Source organism: Melanerpes formicivorus, unplaced genomic scaffold (assembly GCF_026170545.1).
Source record: "Melanerpes formicivorus ecotype bairdi unplaced genomic scaffold, bMelFor1.0.p_v2 SCAF_62, whole genome shotgun sequence".
In the NCBI taxonomy this organism is placed as follows: domain Eukaryota; kingdom Metazoa; phylum Chordata; class Aves; order Piciformes; family Picidae; genus Melanerpes; species Melanerpes formicivorus.
The window spans coordinates 3,497,069-3,520,597 of NW_027142414.1; the positions used below are offsets into that span (position 1 = coordinate 3,497,069).

The 23,529-nt window shown below is 46.6% G+C and overlaps 2 protein-coding genes across 21 annotated transcripts in view; one reads left to right on the plus strand and one right to left on the minus strand.

Annotated features, from left to right (window-relative positions):
• The window catches only part of PAPLN (papilin, proteoglycan like sulfated glycoprotein), a 57,314-nt gene extending 42,124 nt beyond the window's left edge, over positions 1–15,190 (plus strand). For all 5 annotated transcript variants that reach the window (XM_068162176.1, XM_068162175.1, XM_068162180.1 and 2 more), the window contains 9 exons: positions 1,159–1,801; positions 2,523–2,660; positions 3,519–3,643; positions 4,291–4,429; positions 5,815–5,952; positions 6,596–6,723; positions 9,373–9,481; positions 10,786–10,961; positions 11,464–15,190. In XM_068162176.1, coding sequence (XP_068018277.1) covers positions 1,159–1,801; positions 2,523–2,660; positions 3,519–3,643; positions 4,291–4,429; positions 5,815–5,952; positions 6,596–6,723; positions 9,373–9,481; positions 10,786–10,961; positions 11,464–11,639 — 1,772 coding nt within the window. In that variant the 3' untranslated portion in view covers positions 11,640–15,190. The remainder of the gene's footprint in view (positions 1–1,158; positions 1,802–2,522; positions 2,661–3,518; positions 3,644–4,290; positions 4,430–5,814; positions 5,953–6,595; positions 6,724–9,372; positions 9,482–10,785; positions 10,962–11,463) is intronic.
• Positions 15,168–23,529, minus strand: part of NUMB (NUMB endocytic adaptor protein) — a 98,992-nt gene continuing 90,630 nt past the window's right edge. For 9 of the 16 annotated variants that reach the window (XM_068162182.1, XM_068162190.1, XM_068162189.1 and 6 more), the window contains 4 exons: positions 21,440–21,742; positions 19,545–19,694; positions 18,554–18,697; positions 15,168–17,141 (listed from right to left, as the gene is read on the minus strand). In XM_068162182.1, the coding sequence (XP_068018283.1) occupies positions 16,417–17,141; positions 18,554–18,697; positions 19,545–19,694; positions 21,440–21,742 (1,322 nt within the window). In that variant the 3' untranslated portion in view covers positions 15,168–16,416. The remainder of the gene's footprint in view (positions 17,142–18,553; positions 18,698–19,544; positions 19,695–21,439; positions 21,743–23,529) is intronic. The other 7 variants (XM_068162196.1, XM_068162195.1, XM_068162192.1 and 4 more) reach the window with 3 other exon arrangements.

Sequence of the window (23,529 nt, forward strand, 5' to 3'; positions counted from 1 at the left end):
CAATGTAGGAGGAGTATCAAGAAGTGTATGGAAGCTTCCTGTGTAGGGGCTCTGCTCTGTGTAATGTAGTGAATTATCTCTTTGGAAAGAAAATCCTGCCTGGTGGCTGGGGCAGGAAAAGCATGGAAGGGATAGAGAAGAGCAGCAAGACGGTTCAGGTTTACCAGCTGCCACAGAAATTCTTGTCCTCTGCTGACAGTCAGAGAGAAGAGCATTTATTAGTCTGTAGGACTTCTGGGCAGCTATTTGCCTCTGAGAAGACACTCTGATGCAGCCTGGAGTACTCCAAACTAGTTAGGAGAAGTAGGACCTCTCTGTTGAGTTGGCACTATGCTCAACCTTCACATGGCCCACGGACAGGGATGGAATGAAAGCTACATCTAAGGATGGAGGTGTTGCACAGGGCTGCATGGATGCTTAGGCAGTAGAGTTCAGTCTTGTGCCTACTGCACTGTGGGGACACCAGAGCTGCTGGGAAAAGCATCCCTGCTCCTTTAGTTCCTGCCTGCATTCTCTGCAGGCACATTGCTGCTCCATTGCATTGCCTTTTTGCTGCAGCACAGAGACTGCTAGTGGCCAGCCCTATAGAACTGCCCTAGGGAAAGCTCTCTGGATCCTCTCTGCTCAACCACAGCTTGGCAAAGGACCCCTACGAAGATCCCTGCTCTCCATCAGAGCCCTGTACCCAGCATTTGTCAGCATGTGGCTGTGATACCTGTGACATGGAGCACATTAGGTTGTGCTCCTGTTTATGTTGATGTGTGTAGGAATGTTCTGTAATGCATGAGGCTTCACAACTGGGTCTAATCCACTTGCTTTGTGGGCTGAAAATGTGCAAATGGCAGCCACATGACCCTTGCAGGAAAGGAAGCCTCAGAGCTGCACAGTTCCCTGAGAACAGCTGTAAAGAATCTGTCTAGTATCTAGATTCAGAAATATCTCTGAGTTTGGTTCTTCTTCCATCAGTGGCAAAATTGGGGCAGAAAGAAATGTTAGCAGCTGCCCAATTAATTTCAAAACAGAGCTGAATACCTTAATATTTTCCCACCTTCCCTCTTCCCAGAAGGCCCATCAAATCGTGTAGGTAAGTGACATAAAGCATGCAGACTTGTGTGCTTCATGAGCCTCACATCTCCCTCTGCTTCCTCTCTTTGGTAGCATACCCTCTCATGTGCCTGCTACCCAGTGCCCATGGCTCCTGTGCAAACTGGACCACTCGCTGGTACTTCGTGCCTGTTGTTGGCAAGTGCAACCTGTTTTGGTACGGCGGCTGTCACGGCAATAAAAACAGATTTGGCTCGGAGGAGGAGTGCATGAGATCCTGCCACAGATTGGGGGGGGTCAGTTCTCTGGAACACCAGCCACCTTCTGGTGTGGGAGCCCTGCAACACCTGCAAACTGGCTCCCACTCTCATACATGGGATGCACTGGGACAGCAGCCACCCCTGAGAGAGTCTGTGAGTCACAGACAAGAAGGAAGAACCTATGGGGCCTCATATCCCACACAAGACAGCCACAGACAGAACAGCTGGAGAAGTGAAATGCTGCCAGGGTCTTTGTCAAGGACTGGTGCACTGGAGAGGCCTCGCTGGGGCAGCCAGCAAAGCCAATCAGACAACCTGAGCCAGCTGCACTCATGGGAGACAGCCCTGCCTGGGCCCCCAGAAAGACAGAGCAGCAGAAGCCAGCAGGTGCTGCTCAGTGAAAGCAAGCAGAGGCAAACGTCTTTGGTAGCAGATGTTTCCATGACAGAGGGACACCAAGCATCTGCAGGCTCTTTCCCAGTGCGGGCTCTGCACAGGTGATGGTTTTATTTGATTTTTTTTCTTCCTGTTCTGCCAGCTCATCGTGAAGCATTAGTGCAGCTTCCTCTGGAGTGACAGTATTGCCCCAGTTGGGACCAGCTAACTGGGAATGCCATGCAATGGATTGGCCATGCAGCCCTTTAAGTGAGCTTATTCAGGTGCTGGAGTTTTCTCCTGTATCTTTCCTTCCACTGTCCCTGCTCCCTACAGCACTGGAAGGTACAGTGCATGGAAAGAATGCAGGGTGCTGGGATCTTTGTCTGGGAGGCATTCCTACACTGTAAATGAGTATCCATAGAGGTGGCTTTGTTGTTCTGACCAAAAAATTTCTCTGACTCTCCTGGCTTCAAAGTCTTTATCTCGGATGCAGAGTTTGAGTCAGGATCCAGATGTGTCCCCCCAAAAAAATCAGGAGTTTACAGAGCTAGATCTAAATGTCTGCACTGGAGCTGTGTCTGCTGAGCTGAACCTAGTTCCTTCTGAAGGGAGGAGTGTAGAACTCTCTCTTCCTGGAGATGCTGTAGCATTCAGACTGTCCAGAGCAGCCTTTGCCATGTAGGAGACTGATCCCCACATGTTGATTGGTGTGTCTGGTAAAAGCTGAATGGGAAACCAGTCCTGCATTGCCCTGTGGTTGTGTCTCATCCAGAGCCTCATTAGAGGACTCAGAGGAAGGGAGGGCTGCAGATGTGCAAAAGAAATCACTTTCTCTTTCAGAGCCATCCTGGAGGAAGCCAAACCCTCTCTTGTAACAGCAGCTGTGGGACAAAACATCCAGCTGGTTTGCAAGACAGGCTTGTCCCCCTTCTCCAGGGTGGAGTGGATGAAGGATGGCCGACCGGTCTCCTCTGACAGGTGAGCTCAGCTTCCTCCATTGTAGAGCAGATGGACTCCTTGCTGGGCAGAGTGCTGAATATTTGCCCACATGCTTTGTAGTCTTGCTGTTATCATTCTTAAAAACAGCAACAACAAAACAGTATGAAGAAATAAACACAGCCGTGTAAGAGCATGAACTCTCCGCCTGATCTGTGTGCAGCAGAAACAGTCTGCAGCAGTAATGAGGCATTGGCTAGTGTTATGGGACAGAACAGGTGCTGTCCCACAAAAAGGCACTGGTGGAAGCTGACATGAGGAGAGGGATACAGAAAAATGTCTCTGTTGAATTCATCTTGGGGTAGCGCTAAGACAGTAGTCCAGGGTGACACTCATAGCCAAATAACTCAGTGCTCCTGGCTGGAAGTTTCTGGCACTCCCACCTGAGATATATAAAAAGCCCACAGCAAAACACCCATTTTAAAGCATGTATTTTTCCCTGGGAAACCATTTTCCAGCAAGAGTTTGGAGCCAGACAGTTGTGCTGTATTATGAAAATCACAGTTAAGAAAAGCCCAGTTATGCTTTTCTGTTAGATGACTGCTGGGGCTCAGGCTCCTGCCTGGAAGGCCACTTTGCTTCCTCATGGGAGAGGGTTCTTGAAAGCAGTTCCCTGTTTCCCATCTCAGTTTCCTCTCTGTTCCTGACCTCCTTTCTGCTGCAGTTATTTCCCCTGCCTGTGACCCCTCTGTGGTCAGCAGGGTTTTGTTTTTTCCTAAGCTGGGGAGGGCACTATGTGGTGGTGGTTGTTTATGTAACATCAGCAGGACAGGCTGCTCTGCATTAGCCACTTGCTGTCCGCAGCAAGGCAGAGGCAGCTAATCCTTGCTCCTGTTGCAGGCACACCTACCAGTCTGACAGCTCCTTAGTGATCAGCCACGTCAAGCTGGAGGATGCTGGGACTTACTCGTGCCACATTTCTGATGGGAGGACCGAGAGACGACAGATTCGGTTGCAGATCATAGGTGACTTATCTTCCACGTAAGGTAGTTCGAGGCTCATTTTTAACTGCTATTGACAACAGGAGCTGTAAAGGCAGCTGCAGGAACAAACTTTCATCAGCTGCCTCCTGATCCCAGAAAGCAGACTCTGGAAGTGGGAGTTTCTGCAATTTTCTGGGCTCTCCATCTCACGCTATAACGTGACCAGTCTGCCATAGCTGTTTGTGCTGGTGCATTTGTGTTTTGTCCCAACAGATCCTGCGGGGTAACAAACAATTCCCTGTTCTGAAAACGTGCCTTATTTACAAAACAAAAAAATATGAAAGACTAGCCTCAAAAGATGGGCCAGCAAGGCACCCTGTAGCCTTCAATCTCTGAAGTGTGCTTTGTCACAGCAATGGCACATGGGGCAGAAGGCATTGTGGCCTAAGCGATGCTGCAACATGTTCTCTGACAGAGGAGAGAAAGGAGTCTGAAATTGCTTGCCTGCAGGTCTGTGACTCTCATTAGCAGACAGCGCAGGCTCACTGCACTAGTCAGCCAGAAAACAGATGGCTGAAGGGCTCTTTGGCTCCAGTTCAGCAAGCTCTCCCAAGCTCACAGAAACCCTACGCAAGAGGTCACAGTGAGAAGTGTCCTTTTATTCACATATGGCATTTTATTTTGAATAGAGTACCAGAGCACTGTTCTGGCAGAGGGTGAGAGAGGTCAGGTCCTTCACAAGGGAAGCCAGCAGCATCGAGAGCTATCCAGAGGCGGGAAGGTTGCACAGGCAGCCACCTCCTCTGTGCATCAGCAACTCACCTACAGGTAAGTTCACGCACAGCAACAGTTTGTCCACCGTGCCCAGCTGATGAACCATATGGCATCCCTTCATGTAGAAAAGCTGAAGGTTGGAAAGGTCTTGGGTCAGCTGTTCTGGGGCACAGTTGGGAAGCAAACAGTACTGAACTGCTGACAACAGGAATGAGAGAAGATTCCTATTACAAGCTGTCTTCTGCCCTCCCCGAGGGTCTCCTGAAAGAAGCATATTCTGACCAAAGATGCACAGGGAGGCTGACAGTGAAGGAGATAGGTTCAAGTGAAAGTAGAAATACCAGGGACAGCATCATCCTTACTTGTTCAAGTTAGTGTGGGCAAAGAGAACAGGAACTGCTTAACTAGAGATATATATACACGCACATATATATATATATATCAAAAAAAAGCTCAAATTACCTTAGCTCCCACCCATTGATTTTTAAATATTTTGTGACCAAACCAGTTTGTCTCAAAGCTCTCTCCTCATGTCCTGGGTGGCATGTTTTGTAGCCTTTTGACAGATTTCTTTGGCTCTTCTGGGCTCCACAGAAATAAAAAAGTATCAAATATTTTTGCCCCAAATGCAGCATATTGGGGCTTTAGATTAGATGATTCTTCCCTTCTTTTGGGTTTCCCACCTGTAATCCCAGCCAATTCACTGAACTCCCCAGCAGCCTCCTTAGCTTCTTCTGCCTAAAAGCAGAAAGACTTGATTCAATGAATTAAAAGCACTGAATTAAGGCTCTTTGGTTTTGCCTTTTGAGATGAAGAATTCAGGTCAGAGAATGGGGGTGGGGAAGATGATGTCTTATCTGACTCTGAGAATATCCTGGTTAAGCTCCCTTCTAAAATGGTGTTTAGCTGCAGTTATGACAGAGCAAAGAGCAGGAAGGGATGGGTGTTGAGAGCCTAACCTAAACCTCCCTGCTGCACGAAGTGGATGGCCAGCTGCTGGGCCTTGTGTGCAGTCAGGTGATTGCAATGGGCTCTTCACACCCCCAAAAAACACCTGCTCATTTTTGTGTGCCTGATAAGCAGTTTGTGGGCAGCTTGCTTATACAAGGGCTTTGTACCATTTGCTGTGCCTTCATTTTGCTATCATTTCCTAGGCTGTTAACCAGAGAGATGCTATAAGGAACAGTGGTGCTCTCTCTAAAGGGTTAAGCTGTCTGGCAGGAGTGCAGCACCAAGCTGTGCTGAACTGGAGCGGGATTTGAGTGTTGTGTGTGAATGTTGGTAATGACAGAGCTCTGATGAGGGTGCAGAGACCACCCTTTCCCATTGGAGGCAAAAAATAATTGCTATGAAATTGTGATGGAAAAAAGCCTTGTGCTGAAGGTCAGGTGCTGGGTGAGGAAGATTCCTCATCTTTGGTGTGCTTGTGGACTTTGCAGGTTGAGAATGGATAAGAGTGAGCCCTCAGTAGTGGAGGCCAGCATCGGGGAGAGAGTCAGACTGCCCTGCACAGTGGAAGCATCGCCAGCTCTCACCATTGAGTGGCAGAAAGATGGGCAGCCCCTCTCATCTCCCAGGTGAGCTCCCAGGCCATTCCACCATACCCACAGGCAGGTTCGTGTGGAGGAGGACCTCCTCCTGGCCTTGCCTTCCCTGTTTCCTTCCTGAGAGAATGATCTGCTGTCCATGTAGCTAAGGCCTGTCCTTTGTTGGACAGGCAACTTCCTCCATGAAAGCCAGACCATCCTGCTTGACTGTCTAAGTTTCACTCATAGATCAGTCTGAACATTGACCCCTTGAGTGAACAGTTGAGCCAAAGCTGAAATTTGTTAATCTGTGAGATGAACAAAATGCAAACACATAGCAAGCAAATTTGCCAAAATTCAGCTTGTCTGTGAGCCAGGGCAGAAGTTCACAGCAAAGGCAGAGATCAAGGTGCCTGAAATGAACTTATACAGGTACTGGTGCTTTTCTCCTGCAGCTCCCCTCACCATCCACTCCCACAAACCTGCTCTAGTAGAGAGAGCTTTCCCGAAGTCTGCAGCATTACTGATGGAACTTGAGGAGCTGGGGTTGCATTACATGTTGAACTGAGCTGCAGCTAAACCTTTGTTCATTGTCACCGCAAAGTTGTGCATGAGGCTCAGCTTCAGCTCTGCTGGCTGGAGACACATCCTGACCCAAGCACAGGCTGAGGAGCTTTCTGGTTTTGCTCCCCAGACACCGGCAGCAGTCGGATGGGGCGCTGGTGATCAGCCGTGTCAGCTCGGAAGATGTTGGCTTCTTCACCTGCATCGCCTCAAATGGACGTGACCGGGACCAGCGCCATGTCCTGTTCCGACCTCTAGGTACTGGGTGGGTGGAGACACATCTGCTTTATCAGTACACACATGCCTGTGTGCACACAGGAGAGGAGACAGGGAGGGCTGGGCAGTGTGGGTTTCTTGTCTGGCCATACCTCTTGGCAGCTTGAGGACAGGAACTAACTCAGAGGGTTCCTTGGGATAAAGCCCTTAAAAATAAAGGGGTCCAGGAGAGCTGGACCTGCTTCAAGGAAGAACTCTTGAAGGCGCAGGAACAGGCTGTGCCAGTGTGCCAGAATATGAGCCGCCGGGGCAGACGGCCAGCCTGGATGGTTAATGAACTCTTAATAGAACTAAGGGGAAAAAAGAGGGTGTATCATCTTTGGAAGAAAGGTGGGGCAACCCACGAAATGTTTAAGGATGTTGCTAGATCATGTAGGAAGAAAATTAGGGAGGCAAAAGCACATTTGGAGCTTAGACTGGCCTCTGCTGTGAAGGACAACAAAAAGTCCTTCTATAAATACATTAATAGCAAGAGGAAGGGCAAGGACAACCTCCACTCCTTGGTGGACATGGAGGGAAACATTGTATCAAAGGATGAGGAAAAGGCAGAGGTACTTAACACCTTCTTTGCCTCAATTTTTACTAGCAGGATAGAACGTCTTCCAGACAGCTGGCCTGCAGAGCTGGCAGAAGGAGCCAGGGAGCTGCACAGTTTCCCTATGTTCCATGAGCAGGTAGTTGGAGCTCTCCTCAGCCACTTGGATGCCACAAGTCCATGGGACCGGATGGGATCCATCCTAGGGTGCTGAGAGAGCTGTCAGATGAGCTGGCTAAGCCACTCTCCATCATTTTTCATCAGTCCTGGCTCACTGGAGATGTCCCAGAGGACTGGAAGCTGGCCAACGTGGTGCCCATCCACAAGAAGGACCAGTTGGATGAGCCAGGGAATTATAGGCCTGTCAGCCTGACCTCAGTGCCAGGCAAGATCATGGAACAGGTCATCCTGAGTGCAATAACACAGCACTCACAGGATGGCCAAGGGATCAGGCCTAGCCAGCATGGATTTAGGAAGGGCAGGTCCTGCCTGACCAACCTGATCTCCTTCTATGATCAGGTGACCCGCCTGGTGGATGTGGGGAGGCCTGTGGATGTAGTCTACCTGGACTTCAGCAAGGCCTTTGACACCATCCCCCATAGCAAACTGCTGGCCAAGCTGTCAGCCCATGGCTTGGACGGGAGCACACTGCAATGGGTTAGGAACTGGCTGGAGGGCCGAGCCCAGAGAGTGGTGGTGAATGGTGCCACATCCAGCTGGCAGCCAGTCACTAGTGGTGTGCCCCAAGGATCAGTGCTGGGCCCTGTGCTCTTTAACATCTTTATTGATGATCTGGACGAGGGCATTGAGTCCATCATCAGTAAATTTGCTGACGACACCGAGCTGGGGGCAGGAGTTGATCTGCTGGAGGGTAGAGAGGCTCTGCAGAGAGACCTCGACAGGCTGGACAGATGGGCAGAGTCCAAGGGCATGAGATTGAACACATCCAAGTGCCGGGTTCTGCACATTGGCCACAACAACCCCATGCAGTGCTACAGGCTGGGGTCAGAGTGGCTGGAGAGTGGCCAGGCAGAGAGGGACCTGGGAATACTGGTTGATGGTAGGCTGAACATGAGCCTGCAGTGTGCCCAGGCAGCCAAGAGGGCCAATGGCATCCTGGCCTGTATCAAGAACAGTGTGGCCAGCAGGAGCAGGGAGGTCATTCTGCCCCTGTACACTGCACTGGTTAGGCCACACCTTGAGTCCTGTGTCCAGTTCTGGGACCCTCAGTTTAGGAAGGATGTTGACTTGCTGGAACGTGTCCAGAGAAGAGCAACAAAGTTGGTGAGGGGTTTGGAAGACAAGCCCTATGAGGAGAGGCTGAGGGAGCTGGGGTTGATTAGCCTGGAGAGGAGGAGACTCAGGGGTGACCTTATTGCTCTCTACAACTACCTGAAGGGAAGTTGTAGACAGGTGGATGTTGGTCTCTTCTCCTAGGCAGACAGTACCAGAACAAGAGGACACAGTCTCAGGCTGCACCAGGGGAGGTTTAGGTTGGATGTTAGGAAGAAGTTCTACACAGAGAGAGTGATTGCCCATTGGAATGGGCTGCCCGGGGAGGTGGTGGAGTCACCATCATTGGAGGTGTTCAGAAGGAGACTTGATGGGGTGCTTGGTGCCATGGGTTAGTTGTTTAGGTGAGTTGGATTGGTTGATGGGTTGGACATGATGATCTTGAAGGTCTCTTCCAACCTGGTTTGTTCTGTTCTATTCTAGTCTAGTCTAGTCAAAGGTAATCTGGGTGTGCATCTAGTAGATTGTGGTGCTCCAGGCAGCTGGGAGGAGGGACTAACAGCACAGCAAGAGTGGCTGTCAGGGCCTTGTCTGGGACACTGGTATGGAATGGTATAGGAGCAAGACAAACTAAGGAGATGGTTCTCTGCCTGTGTAGTGCTTCTGTCCAGCTGGAGGAATAAGCTCTTTGAGGTCTTGGTCTTGCTTGGACAAAAGGAAACAGCATCATAGCTCCAAACATGCTGCCTAAGGCCTAGGGACGCATAGCTCATTGTAGCATGTATCAGACTTTTCCCATGAGGGAGTACCAGGGGCAGCAAGCCATTGTCGTCCTGCTAGTGTTGATTTCCCTTCTATTCTAGGAGAGCTGAGGATCACTGGTCTTCTGCCAAGCATTACAGTACCTGAGGGAGGAACTGCGCAGCTTCCCTGTACGGTGACTGGCAGCAATGTTAATATAAGGTGGTCAAGGTGAGCAAAAATGAGACAGAGCTTCCCTTTCCTTGTCTTCCCAAACCTCATTGCTTACCCTCAAAATAATAATGCAGGATCCCTGTCAGGTAAAGGACAGGTCCACAGTTATCAGCCCTAACTATAGCAACACTCACCTTTTCCTAAACAATGTGACTGGTACCCCACAATCCTGGACAAGATCCCTGTGACTTGGGGGGGTTACCCTGTTCACATTCCAGCTAAATGAGGAGGAAAAGCAACCATCAAGATAAGATTTCATGGAGTTCCAAAGGGCTCCAAACTGGAAAGCTAGTGACATTACAATAGCAAAAACTAAAATCAGTAATTAGAGGAGGACTTTAGTTGGTCTTTATAATCTCTGCACAAACACAGCAAACGTTTCAGTCCCTATAATAACAGCGACTATTCTCCCAGCTCCCCGCTGCAATAGTTGCTCACTCTACTGTCCATGGGAGCAAAGGAGATTTTAAAGTGTTTTAAGAAAAGTAAAGGAAAAGCTGTTAATGGTTTCTCAATTTGTGAAAGTGTTTGGTGGGGTTTTTCCCTGTTTGAAAATAATCAGCTCTGTTCCAGAGCCCTCTTGTGAAAGATCCAGAGAGATGGATTGGTAATTGTTTAAATCCCTCTACTCCAAGGGGCAGGACTGAAATGGGCCCTCTCACAAAGAGAGCTCTTCTTCCATAGCAGTGATATTTGAGCTAACAAAGTGATGCAAGTTTCAGAGTCTGAATGAAACCCTTCTCAGTGAACCACATTTCATTCCCTTGATAATTTGTAATTCAGGCAGTGTTCCTGCTGGACACAGAATATTCCAGACCAGAACACAATCTTGCTGGTGTTTTAAACATTTGAAAAAACAACAAAACAACACACCCAGATTTTTCAGGGCGAGGAAAGAGGCCTCATTGCTCACTACCCCAGATAGTCCTCAAGCAGTACATGCTGCGGCCCATGCCAGGCAAACAAGTTCTGCCAGACCACAACCTGGAGAGAGGGAAAGACACCCTGGATTTTCTCTTAGTTCCTCAAACCTCAAAAATGTGTAACAGCAGAAAGGGCAATGTCTGTACACAGCACACACAGCTGGCTACCTCCTACACAGACAGTGGGCAACAGATGCCAATTGGCTCAGACCCGTGTTAATTGTCGAGCCAGGTTGTAGTGAAATAAGATTTCTTCTTTCTTCCTGCTGAATTGGTAGGAACTCACCCTTTCACAGAGCATTAGCTCCCAAAGAGCACAGAGAGATACTTTAGTTCCCCATGGGTGGGAGCAGTGGTACAGAATGTTTTTCACCACAGGAATGGAGTCCCCATGTGGGCAGATGGCCACCACATCCACCTGTCCCAGGATGGAAGCCTGATCATAAGCAATGTTCAGGAGGCTGACGAGGGCTCCTACACATGTAATGCCTACAGCAGCAGCAGCTCTGTCAGTGCCAGCACAGAGGTGAAGGTGCTGAGGAGCAGGCCTAGCAGTGAGTACAACCTGGTCACCCTGTTTCTCCTGTGCCCATTGCTTGTGCCTCTCTACCACCTGCCTTGGCCTTTGGGAAGCAGCCTCTAGGCTGTGCTACTCAAGAAGCCCTGCTTTCCCTGAGCAGAAAAGCAGGAATGGAAATATCCCTTCACTCATTGTAGGAGAAGGCATTGGGAGGTTAATTTGTAGGCACTGGGAGCCTAATCAACTTCCTTAGGCCAAAATGCAATAGTTGCTTAATATAATAGTTAGTTGCAGGATTTGTATTTGGATTCTGGACACCATCCAGCTGGCTTTGTACAGGGTAGAGAGGTCTCTTCTCAGGAGATCAGCCCCAGAAATTGCATTCTCCTCTTGTATCTCACTGGAGGAGTTAGTTTCTCTCTCATCCTTGAATGTTTGACTAAGTTCAAAACAATCCCCTTAGAACTGGCAGGAACATGCTGGAGATAAGCCCTGGCAGTATATTTATAGCTGCTTCACCTTTTGCTTGGCTGCAGCCACTGTGAATCGTGTTGTGGATGTGAGCAGAGAGTGCATGGACCAGCCACACCTCGCCAACTGTGACCTGATCCTGCAGGCCCGGCTCTGCAGTAACGAATACTACTCCAGCTTCTGCTGTGCCAGCTGCTCTCAGTACCAGTCACAGGCCAGTCCTCCTCATCACCGTGGGTGACAGACACCTCCATGCCCACAGGGTTGCCCAGGTGACCAGTTACAAGACTGGGAATATGAACTCTGTCCTTCTACTGCATGAAATTGCTCTGGGAGCTCTGCCCTGATGCAAAGCTGGAGGGTGAATTGAACAGCAGTACTAGCAGGTGTACCTGTTTGAAGGTGGGGGACCCACCACCCTCAATTTTTTTGCAAACTCCTTTTTCTCCCTGTATGCCTTGCTGTAGCTTATCCATCTCTTCACTTAAGGGTAGCTGCTGTCATTCACAGAACAGCATGATGTTTAGAATATAAGGATGTTGTGACTTTAGAGAAGGCAGACAACAAGCATGAAAGAGAGACCAATTATTCACACAAGCGAGAGAAGTGCTCTTCAAAGGTCTCTGTTTGAAGATGAGCCTGAACTGTCTTAAAGAAAGCTCTAATGAGCAATGAACATGTGTAATCCTGGAGAGCACTTTCCACCTAATTGCAAAGGATTCTGGCCATGAGACATAGCTTGATGCATGTAACATTAGTATTCAGGTCCTGTGAAATTACTGGCTCTAGGGGTGCAGCTGTAATGTCATGCTGCTAGTAGCTGCTTTATTCCAGTATACCTTAGATACATGTTTGGTTGGGTCAGTTTGGTTTCTGCTTTACTGTAGTCAGCTTTGGAGTGAAATGCAGAAGCAATGCTTCACAGAAAGCTAGAAGGATACTTTCAGCCATTCCCAAATGTTAGAGATAATTTAGGTGGGTATACCAAAACTGTTGCCTCGTTCTGAGATGCTGCAGTTTAAATACCTCTGGCTCTAGGTAGGCTCAACAGATAAGGTTCTTACTGGTTTTTCATTCTTGACCCAGAATTACACTGTTGAATTCATTGCAAAGCCAGGCTTGGTGGTAGCATTGGGCTGAGTTGCAGCTTGGAAAAGTGAATGATACACACATAAACACATGGAGAGGCCTTTGACTTGCCAGAACAAACCTCCCTGTGATCAGGTAAGTCCAGGAAAGCCTGGCCCTGTGAACAGCATGGGTGGATTCCTGCTGCTGTGGGCCGACAAGTGAGGACCTCCAGATGCAGAGCAGCTGTAACTGAAAAGCATCCTGTGTTTGAAAACTAGCACTGAGTGGCAGCAAGTAGGCATGTGACACTCTGCAAGTCTCCACTGTTTCGGGAGGTGAGATTATATCATGATTTGTTACATCAGGGAAAGGCCCTTGGGTGTCTTTAGTATCACAGAATGGAATTAATTCTGAGCCAAAGCAGTTTTCACAGCCTCCACAGCACTGTTCTACCTTACCATCAGCCCTATCAGTCCCCCTTTTCCTCATTCCAGTGTCCCTGCTGAGACTTTGGATGGGTTATACCATATTAATTACCACCATCTCTCATTTATTATTTGCATAGATGTAACTAGAAACTACTAGACTAGTGTGATTTGGTTGGGGGTTGAAGAGGGTGCTGTTGAGAGATTAGCTGTGTGTTGGGGTGTTTTCTTCTTGTGTTTCTGTTTTATTACTTTAAGGCTTCCAAGGCAAGCAGCTCTTTCAGGACTGTGCTCACCCACTCTCCAGTCCAGACTCAGTACTCGGGGGCAGCAGTAATACAGGGGTGTTAAATCCCCAGGCTTGACAGCCTAAAGCTGGTTTAGACACTAAATCCAGTAAATGAGTTCAGATGCCCCTAAGAATTACTAACCTAACGATTGCACTCTCTTCAGCACAGGTGTGGCTTCAGGATTGGACACACTGCTTTAAGATGGGAACAAACTGAAAAGTCTAGAAGCAATCCAGTAAAGGAGTGAGAGGTGACAGTCATGCAGCTATCTGGGGGTGGGTCTTTCTGTGGTCTGATAGATTGTGCTTGCTAGAAAAGACAACAATACTGATTTTGCAGTTAAAAGCCCTAATTGTGTTAGGAATTCATAGTAGGGGCTGTAGCGTAGGGTTTGAAGTTGACATCATTGGCTACTGAAAAACAAGGCGATGGCCCTGAGAACTACTTCTAGGCTCTCTCTGTAATTTTGCATTTAACATCTCAGCCCAGCACCTTTCCTGCCTGCACAAGGCTATTTTAGTATATGGTATGACTTGTCCTTTTGAGTCCGGGGGTTAATCACAAACTGTGTAAATGCCAGTCTTGGTGAAGCCCTCGCAGTGCACATGCAACAGGTATAGAGGGTAGCACAGGTAGGAAGTCCATTGTTGTTGTGTCACCTTTGTCCCAGAGCAAGCAGTCAGTTCTAAAATATCCCTTTCCACTCTGGCAAGAGGCTCTATTTTTAGACTATTTAAATACTCTGCGTAGTCAGCTTTCGCTTAAGCTGTGTAGTTATACAAGACGGGGCCAGGGAAAGCTCTCCTGAGGCTCATGAAGGCTGTAACAGGCACCTGTATTCTGACGGGGCAGGAACTTTTAACACTGAAGGTGCTTCAGCGTTAAGTGGGGTTTTATTCTGACCTCCTTTCAGCTGCATAACCAGGGCAGTAAGGATGGGTTTGGAGGGCATGCAGTCCCTGCTTCAATTATGTGCCATCACTGCATTAGTTAACTAAGGAGTCCTTTTACATTTCTTTTGTTTGACAAGCCGAGCTTTTCCCTCTCTGTAGTGCTATTTAAATGCCTGAATGTTTACTTTTATTTGAGAATTGAGATGTTAATTTTCTTCTGTAAATAATTGACTGCAGGAAGGTCATTTACTGTTATCTGCAGGGTAGGGGAAGGGTGTAGCTGCATTGGGCTATTTTCAGTTGCTTTTGGGGCACTGCTGTGAAAGATGTGGAACTAACAGAATAGGCTACATGTGCTTTACTTGCCTACTATAACTGCCTCTAACTACTTGCTTGCTTTTTGGAGAGCTGAAGAGATTGGTACCAGCTTTAAGAAGACAGGGAGTGGTGGTCATTGCTATTCACATAATGAAAACAGGTAAGAATCCATACAGGGGAAAAGGTTCTAGACCACGTCCCTGTGACAGTCACTGTACTTGGCTGGAAATGGAAACTGCTGGCAGGCTCAAATGCTGGGGCCAAAGGCAGCATTTCTTCCCCTCCAGGTGACAAAGTCTGACTTTTCCATGTGTCTAAACTGATGTGGTGCACTTAAGAACGCAGTTAGGTAGCTTGTTGCTGTGATGGGTTCTGTTAGTGGCCTGGAAGAACAGAAAAGACAGGAAAATATGCTGACTTTTCACATGGCTCTTCTCCTGTTCATTCCTTTGGGAAGCAGGGGAAAGAAAATGAGAGTTTTCCTTCTTTTCCTTTTTGAATGTTACTGTCTTCATATTTCTCCCTGTCTCAGCATTTGAAAATACAGTTGTGCAAATCCAGAACCCGGTGTTTTCAGCAAAGGCTGCCAGTTATGGTCACAAGGGTATTTGCCAGTTCAGTCTTAAAGGTAACTGAAGGTGGTGTACAAAGTAAGAGGTGTTACTGAGCTTCTAGGTTGGCAATCAGGGCTCACTTACCCAACAAGAGAGAAGACAGCCAGATGGGCTGAGAACTGCATGGGGTGGGAAACAAAGCTTTCACAGACAGCACATCTACCACCAACATTTATTTCTGTTAAAGCAGATTATAAATCATCAGTACAAATATATATAACTTACATTTGCTTGTAAGGCCAAAGTTTAAAAGTAAAGTTAAAATGAGATGGTTTTCACAAGTCACCAGAGGCAGAACCTGGACCAGCTGCAGCCTTAACCACAAGGTTTCACAAATCAGTGTAGGGGGGAATTAAACCAAAGTTAAAAACCTCTAAGAGCTATTTGACAGACAAACATAAAATGGTTTCCCAGGTCACGCCAGGATGTAGATATGATTACAGTAACTTATCACAGTAGTGTTAGAACCAATAGATTAAGACAAAGAAACTGCAGCAATACATGAAAGGAAAAAACCATACTATATAGAATATGTAGCTTGATTCCCATAAAACCCAGTAAATTCTCCCCATGGTTCTCAAACCATGACAATACTGTTCTTTAATTTTCTTCCTTTAAAACTACGATATAATGACTTATTGGTTGTGATTGTTGTTGCAATATGCTACTTACAATGAACAGATACAAGAACAAGCTAGAGCCCCTTTTTCCACCCCACCCCCCAATATTACTTACAATAAGAATCAGAGATAAATCAATCTTATGTACAATTTCATACATCCAGCCCCCTTTTGTTTTTTAACCTTTGGCAAGATTACTTACAACTCATACAGCTTTTAATATCCAACTATTTAAAATATTCTAAATGCATAAAAATAAAGATTTTGGCTTTACTTTATTCTTTACATATAATATTCACTTTGTTACTCAAAATGGAAGCTCAACTTTTTCCACAAACCTAGCTTTTACCAAGCAGGTGACAATCTCCCACCCATGTCCACCCCCCCACTACCCCACCCCATCCATTTTTCCCTGAGGGGGTTTGTCCGGGACTCACAGGGCATCAGAAGGACAGAAGTGCAAACTCTGCCTCCCTTACTGTGAGAGAAGTGATGTTTCTGCAGAACAGGCTTTGGGACTGGGTGCCTTTCTTTGCTCTGTTTGACTTCCAGCTTTCCAAGTGAGGAGGAAATGCAGACTGGGGTGGCTCCAGCATCCTTTTAAGAACTGCACGTTAAATTCTCTGTACGTTTATATCCTCCCCATAACTGCTCCCTCTTTCTAACCCATTTTTGTTTGAAGGGACCTTTGGGATTATCAAAGCAAACTGATCAGAAACAGTTCCCTCTGCTCCCTTTATTCCACTACCCTAGTGGACAATTTATCAACCCCCCCCCAAAAGACTGCTTAAAGTTCAATCTCAAATGTCTTCTGTAAATCACTTGAGAAGGGGTTAGTTGGAGAGGGATTAGTGCGCTGCTTGGCCTTGCTCTCCAGGGCTGCCCACTGTGCTTCAAAGGGATCTACCTGTGGAGCGGCAGCGGGAGGCTGCGAATGCTTGTCCTCTGCAGCCCATTTGCTACCCTCGACTCCGTTGAAGGCTGCAGAGCCGTTGTGCTGCGCAGGAGGGTTGAAGAAGGGGCTGGTGGTAGCACTGCTGCTTTCGTACTGAGGGAACGTCTGCTGTTTGACAAGACTGGGCGACTGATGCGGGTGGGCGGCTGGAGTGTGGCTTGCAGTACCAAAGACGTTGGCTACCATCTGGGAAGGTGTGATTCCGACCACAGGTACGCTTGGGGCTGCATAGGTCATCCCATTTGCCACAGCGTAGGGCTGAGCAGGAATAAACGCTGGCTGCAGGGGTGGTACCACACCCACCGGCACAGGCTGAGGCGCAACAAAGGTGCTGACTGGGAAGGCTGGTGCTGCTGGCTGGGAAGCTGCTGGAGGAGGCTGTAGTAGCGGCTGTGGAGCTGGGGCTGGAGCAGGGGCTGCAGTTGGTTGCTGTTGGGCTCTGACAGTCTTTGAGACCTCTTCCAACCAGCGGTCTGCTTCTGAGGGAGTACGTCTGTGATTTCCTTGGAAGAGACTTGGTGAGGCTGCACCTGAGGAGGTGCTGCTCCATTCAGTGCCTGGGAAGGAAAGCATGGGGAAGTCACTAATGCTTCCACTCCTTACCCTTTTATCAGTTAGAAAGGCTGGAAAGAACAGAGAGGCCTCCACCCTCTGAGGCTGGAAGACTGCTACCATCATTGGACACATCTTTGTGCATCCATGGTCTCAGTCTGTTCTCAGAAGCAATTGGTTTTAAGAGTGGTTTGCTGCATTTCCTAAATTAAGGCTTTACCCTCTAAAGGCCAGTAATGATGGCAGTGGCAGGTCAAGATACTAATTCTTCTGTCCTATAGCCACTGAAGTGCAAGTACTTACTACGATATACAAGCACACTTAAGGAATCTAATCAAATTACTGTATGATGTGTCAACTGTCCTTACTACGACTCCTCTGTATTAATCCTCCATCTCTACTCCCTCTTCCCTTACTGTTTTCATGTACAACTCAGGCTGTTAACCTCTCAAACTTATTTATGAAGTTCAAGTCCAGCATTTTAGACTTTCCTTCTATAACCCAGCCCTTATTTTAAGTCAGTTATATTTGGTGATTTAAAAAAAAAACGCAAGCCCCAAAAGTCACCATCGCTTCCATCCTCCCACAGTTTCAAAACTTTTTCCCACCATCTGAATTCTGGTTTTCCTTCTCCCTGCAGTTTCAGCTTCTCTTTTGTTCCCATGGGGCCTTGCCAGGTTTCCAATAGAGTGAGAAAGGCAACCAGAGATGCTAGAAATGGCTCTGATATTTAAGAGAAGTGGAAACCCATTACTATTCATCAGTCATCAGTAGTCATCAGTCAACCTAATCCAGTGAAATGCCATCTGACTGTTGCTTTTACAGTGGGAACTGTAAGAATTGCTGAAAATGGGTCTGATACTTTTACAAGAAACTACTCTTTCACCAGCAAAGTTTCTCTTCTTGAGCTGAGCCAGCAGAAAATGCTACTGTGACTGAGACTTCTAGCACATGTCCAAAGGGGTGACAGTCAAAGCACCACCTTACATTGTACTTAACTACAAACAAGGAGTGGAGGGTCAGACTGAACTTACTGAACAGAAGAAACAAACCTCTGAAGCCTTTAAGCAACCACCTTCATCTCTCCTTATGTATATCAGTGGAAAGAACACACACATTATTTTGGGTATGCCTAGAGTCTTTCCTCTCATCCCCACACACACTACTTCATTACTTCCTTTTTAAGCACTAGCTATTCTAAAATGCTGCCAAAATAAGAAGCAGTCCAGCTTATAGACCCAGAACCAGCAAGTTCATCACTTCCCTCTATCCACTCGTGCAAAAGGCTACTACTTCCGGCTTTTGTTTCTGTTCCTTCCACTCGCCATTAAGTGGCATCGACATTTGTCTCGAGGGCTCAATTATGCTTTTGATCCAAGTTCTCATAGCAGTGCACCGGATCCACTTCCAATCTTACCAGCAACCACAGCTGCAGCTCCAGTATTAGCAGCAGGAGCATGAGCCCAAGGATTGGTTTCACGAACGGGCATAGCTGTGGACACTACAGCAGCTTGGGATGGTTTAGCAGCAAGCACACAGAAGGCAGAGGCAGTGCCATTAACTAAAATGGGAGCAGACAACATCAGTGCAATTAATTCATGCAAGGCATGCACGTGACTGGTATATTAGTGGGCCATGTCAGATCTATCAACAAACAACAGTTTAGACACTTCCACATGACAGCAGTTTGTGTAAATTAGCCAAACTGGACTGACAGTTGATAAGGATGTAAATTCCACTTCACCAGGCCAACTCTTGTGAGCAGAACTGTGGGACGGTTGGGCTTTATGGAGTTAAGACCTTGAGTTCTGATGACCAAGTGAAGGCAAATTAGTAGTTTTTATGGAGAAGAGAGATGGCTCACCAGCACTTACTGCATGATTGATTTTAGGTTCAAAACAACAAGAGATTTCAGCTGTAAAGTAGCAATAAGTACATTTAACAAGGAGAGGCTCTCTTTTCACACAACTTGCATAAATGGGCATGAGCGAAATGAAGATTCGAGGCTGCAGCGAGTGCTGTAAGTTGGCATCTCTCCACACCTTGAAAGTTTGTGTGGGAAACAGTAATCATGTGGTGGCACAAAAACTCTTCCCTTGTGGGATTTGGTTCCTGTGACACACAGTGGGTAAGTTTTTTTGCAGTTGAGGAGGCAAAATGTTAAAATAGTCATTATCTCAAAGCCAGTCCCTCTTGCAGGACACTATCGTGTGGTAGGTGCACGAACTTTTTGTTAAAAACAACAACACAGAAAAACTAAATAGACAAGATGAGTAAAGCAGGATCCACTCCCCCAAAATAGTGATGACAGGACTTGCACAAGAAGTTAAGACCAGGTGTTACTGGAAAGCAACGTTATGTACATTCGAGCCTCATCCATCATGACCACGGCACGCAAAGTCACAAACCTCGAAGGGCAGGAGACTGTGGTGCGACTACTGTCACTGGTTTTGTCATGGGGGCTGAAGAGAAAGGATCTTCTGATGGTGTGCTGAAAGTATTGGTGATCTGAGAGCACAGGGCACTAATGCTGTCCGTTTCCCCTTCTACCTCAGGGACTAAAATATAAACACAACTCATTAAACTGGAAGGGTAAAGGATACAGAAACAATATACAAATACCACTGTGATACTGAAATATAATTAGCTCCCTTGTGTCCCAGATCTTCCTCCTGCTGAGTTGCATGACAATTGTTTGGTTTTTTGTAATAAGTTAGTGTTGAAGAGCTGAGCTGAACTAGAACATCACATTAGTTACTTTAAGTCAAGAGGGTGAGGTGATGGATGTGCAGATTTAACCTTGGCTATTACTGTTGGCTCTGTGTTAACACAAGAGAACGTTCATTTCAGACAACAAAAGGCTTTTCCAGGGCTTTGGTGGAAAGCTGAATCAGTATAAAGTGCTAAATATCTCAAGGATTTGGCACACTGTGAAATGAAAATACTTATGATAGATTTAAGTGTTCCAACAACATACTGCCACAGTAACTAGATGAAGTTGAAATGTGCTGACTGCAAAGCACAGCGGCAAGTTAAGTCTAGAGTTAGAATGTTGATTGCTCTGGTTTGGTAGTGGGATTGCGAGAAGTGAAAGCTGAATGCTCACATAAAATGACAACCAGTTTTAAACCAAGTATCAGCATAATGTGGATAAACAAACATCTGGAGTAAGACTGACTTACCAGATGTTCTCAATAGTACTAATTGCACAGCTTTCAAAAATAGTGATCATCAGTCCTTCACTGCACAGAACGGGCATGAGCGGGCATGGATAAGCACAAACAGTATATAACCCACGAGATGTCCGCACACAACATGCATCCTATCTAAAATTCAGGGGAGGCATGCCCAAGAATTGATTTCTTGAGAGATAGTGCATACAGCACACGTGGTGCCACAGTAAGCAGCACTGGCAGCGGCATGCATAGGACATGCATCAGAAACATTCTGAATCATGAGAAAGAGACTGCAGTGTGCTCAGTGAGCATCGCCAGTCAGCAGTGCACTAGTACTGATAAACTCAGTGGTGGTCTGAAAGCATGGCTCACCAAATAAGGACTGTAAGAAAAGTCTGACTAGGTATTTTTGTTGATTTTGCCTTTATCACAGTAATTTTTTCTTCAAACTTAGAAGCCTAAACCCAGTTCTGGTACCAAGTGAGAGTACAGCTGGTCTGCAGGACAAACCAGCTAAGGGGATTCTGGGACATTATGCAAAGTACTGAGCACCCAAGGTGTTTATGTTGTGATGACTCTAAAAAATCCCACTGCCTTCATCTGAAAACTGTACCACACGTTACAGACACAGCCACCTGTGCCACCTAAACAGTGAAGTTTCTTTTACTGCACAGTGAAAAGCCATTTAATTGCTCTCAGGAAGAATAATTTGGACAGGCAGAAAGACAGACTGCATAAAAGCATCACATGATGCCATGACAAGTGGCTAAGGCCTTCAAGGGATCTGTCTCTCAGGATGCCCTGGCACTACGTGGAAGAACTAGTTAAGTGACTCGGAGGGAAGAGCCAGCACCTACTAACTCACCAACACCCACTCCTGGAGCACTCTGAGCTGTGCTCCAGTATCTCAGACAGCAATTGGAACTGTCTGTCTGCTGCACACGAACACTGCATTTGAAATTCTTGCCTATTCCCAAAGCAGAAGTTTTCTGACTTGGGTGACATTTCCTCCTGAGAAATGATCCACAAGGATTTACTAGAAAAGGAGGAGTTACATGAAGCCACATAGAAAGAGAGGAGGAGGAGACAATTTAAGGTAACATTTCACTGGAACCCTTTGGGTTTACCTGAATTTTTCATGGGGAAATCGGTCTTCCTTTGCACTGTTGAAGGCAGCTCGTTGATTCGCAAAGACAGCTGGCGTTTAAAAGGTGACATCTTTTGGCTAAGGGCAGGGAAGCCCCTGAAAGACCCTTGCCTGGCAAGCTGTTCTATAGGGGCGTGCCTCCGTGGAATAGCGTGGGGATTGCTCATTTCCTTGTCCAGAGAGGCAGCGACTTCAGCAGTAGGAGAGGTTGGTGAGCCAGAAGAGGGGGCAGTACTGTTTGGTGCAGCACCTGGTGCTGCTGTTTTCACTTCTGTTTCAACTGCTGGAGGAAACAGGGTGAGGTTAGAAGACAAAAAGTGAAGTAGCATTCCCATTTGTTTTGAGAAGAGAAATCACAGGAATTTGCATGACAAGTACTCCTCCAAATAAGGTTCTGATAACCACAGGAGACAACTCATTTCTGTACAGCTTCAGTGTCTTCACCATGTCATTTTACATACATCCAGCCTCCAAAGCAAAGCTTACTAAGTAAGGCTGCCCACTTGTATATATGTATTGTTTCCAGCTGCTCCTGAAACCCCAGCTCAGGCCATACTTCATTTCGGAGCGTATTGTGGCTTGAGAACTTTGTCTCACACAAAACTATAGGCAAAACATTACTACAGACTGTATTAAGCGACTTAGGGTGGCACAGCTCAGCAGCAGCAGGGAACAGAACCCAGCTCTTAGATATTCCTTTAAAAGCCACCCTCCTAGTCCTGCAGAACAGCAGCAGTAGCCAAACACACTGCACAAGCTTCAGCAGCCTAACGGCATCAGCAGCACTTAACAGGTTAGGCTGCCTTTGGTGCTCAGGCTGCAGCTCACCAGCTCTCCAGGAAATACATTCCAGGTAGAGGAAAAGTGTCCTGCAGGGCAGAGCCAGCCTCAGGGCTGACAGGCACATTTACAGCAAGTTCCTGTGTCACTTCTTTAACTGAATGAAGCTGTAATATTATCACCCAGTCCCTAGTTGGTTGCATTGGAAACTAATGGGAGGAGTATGCCTAGTTTAAATCCTCACATCATTAGGACAGCAATAGGAACTTTTTAATCTCTAGGAAGAAAAACCTACCATTTGTAAGTGAAGCTTTGGAGTCCATTAACACAGCTCATCAACACAGCAGGAGAAGGGGAAATCTCACTATCCTGGTGTGAACTCTTATTTTACCTATATTGCTTTCCAAATGCTTTAGGAAAAACAATTCTTTTTTTGCTGATACATCAACAGAATGACTAGAAGTCTGGAAAAGAGGAGTCACACTAGAGACTTCTGAGGAGCTGGAATGGTAGGAGGAACTAATTACATTGTCTTGCAAGCTTCAGTACCCATGAGTTGCAGCTGCTCGTTCAAGTGAAACTTTTCTAATCAGTCTTTCTTGGAAAGGATTTCACACACCTTCAGTGAATCAAGACTTTGACTCATGCCCTCAAGTAACAAAGGCCTTGTGTTTAAGCTTCATTTAGCACATTTTAACACTAACGTATGGGAACAAGCAGATGGATGATGAAAACGAAGATTAAAGTTTTACAATTGAGTGGCAGCATAGAACTTGCTGTGGAACCCTCTGAAACAAAAGTTCAACTCCACTGTAAAGAGGGCTACGAACAGTATGTATTACAATAACAGTTTGACTTTTTGTTTGTTTGTTTGCTGTAGAAATCCACTACTTGTGTAATAAAACTTGAGTAAGAAGTTCTACTTTCACTTGAATTCCAAGACACTTTAAATGGTATTATTAATGGCTAGGACGTAAAAACTAACTCCTCTCAAATCAGTTAGATACTAGTTTTGAGTGCAAATGTAACAGTGCAACAGTTGTGTTTTATGGGGAGAGGGTTTTAGTGCTTTTGGAAAAGCACACTGATTGATCTGTTCTTCCCTCACACAATAAAGCTCTATACAGACACTTTGTAACCTGCCTTAAAAAAAAGCACATTATTTGAGAGAAGTGCATGCAATTTTCTGTTCACTGACCATAACTTTATATTACAACAAGGATTACCTCAAGGCTGGCAAACTTATTCTGTTTTTATAACATTCTTCCAACAAGGCCTTTTAGTACCATA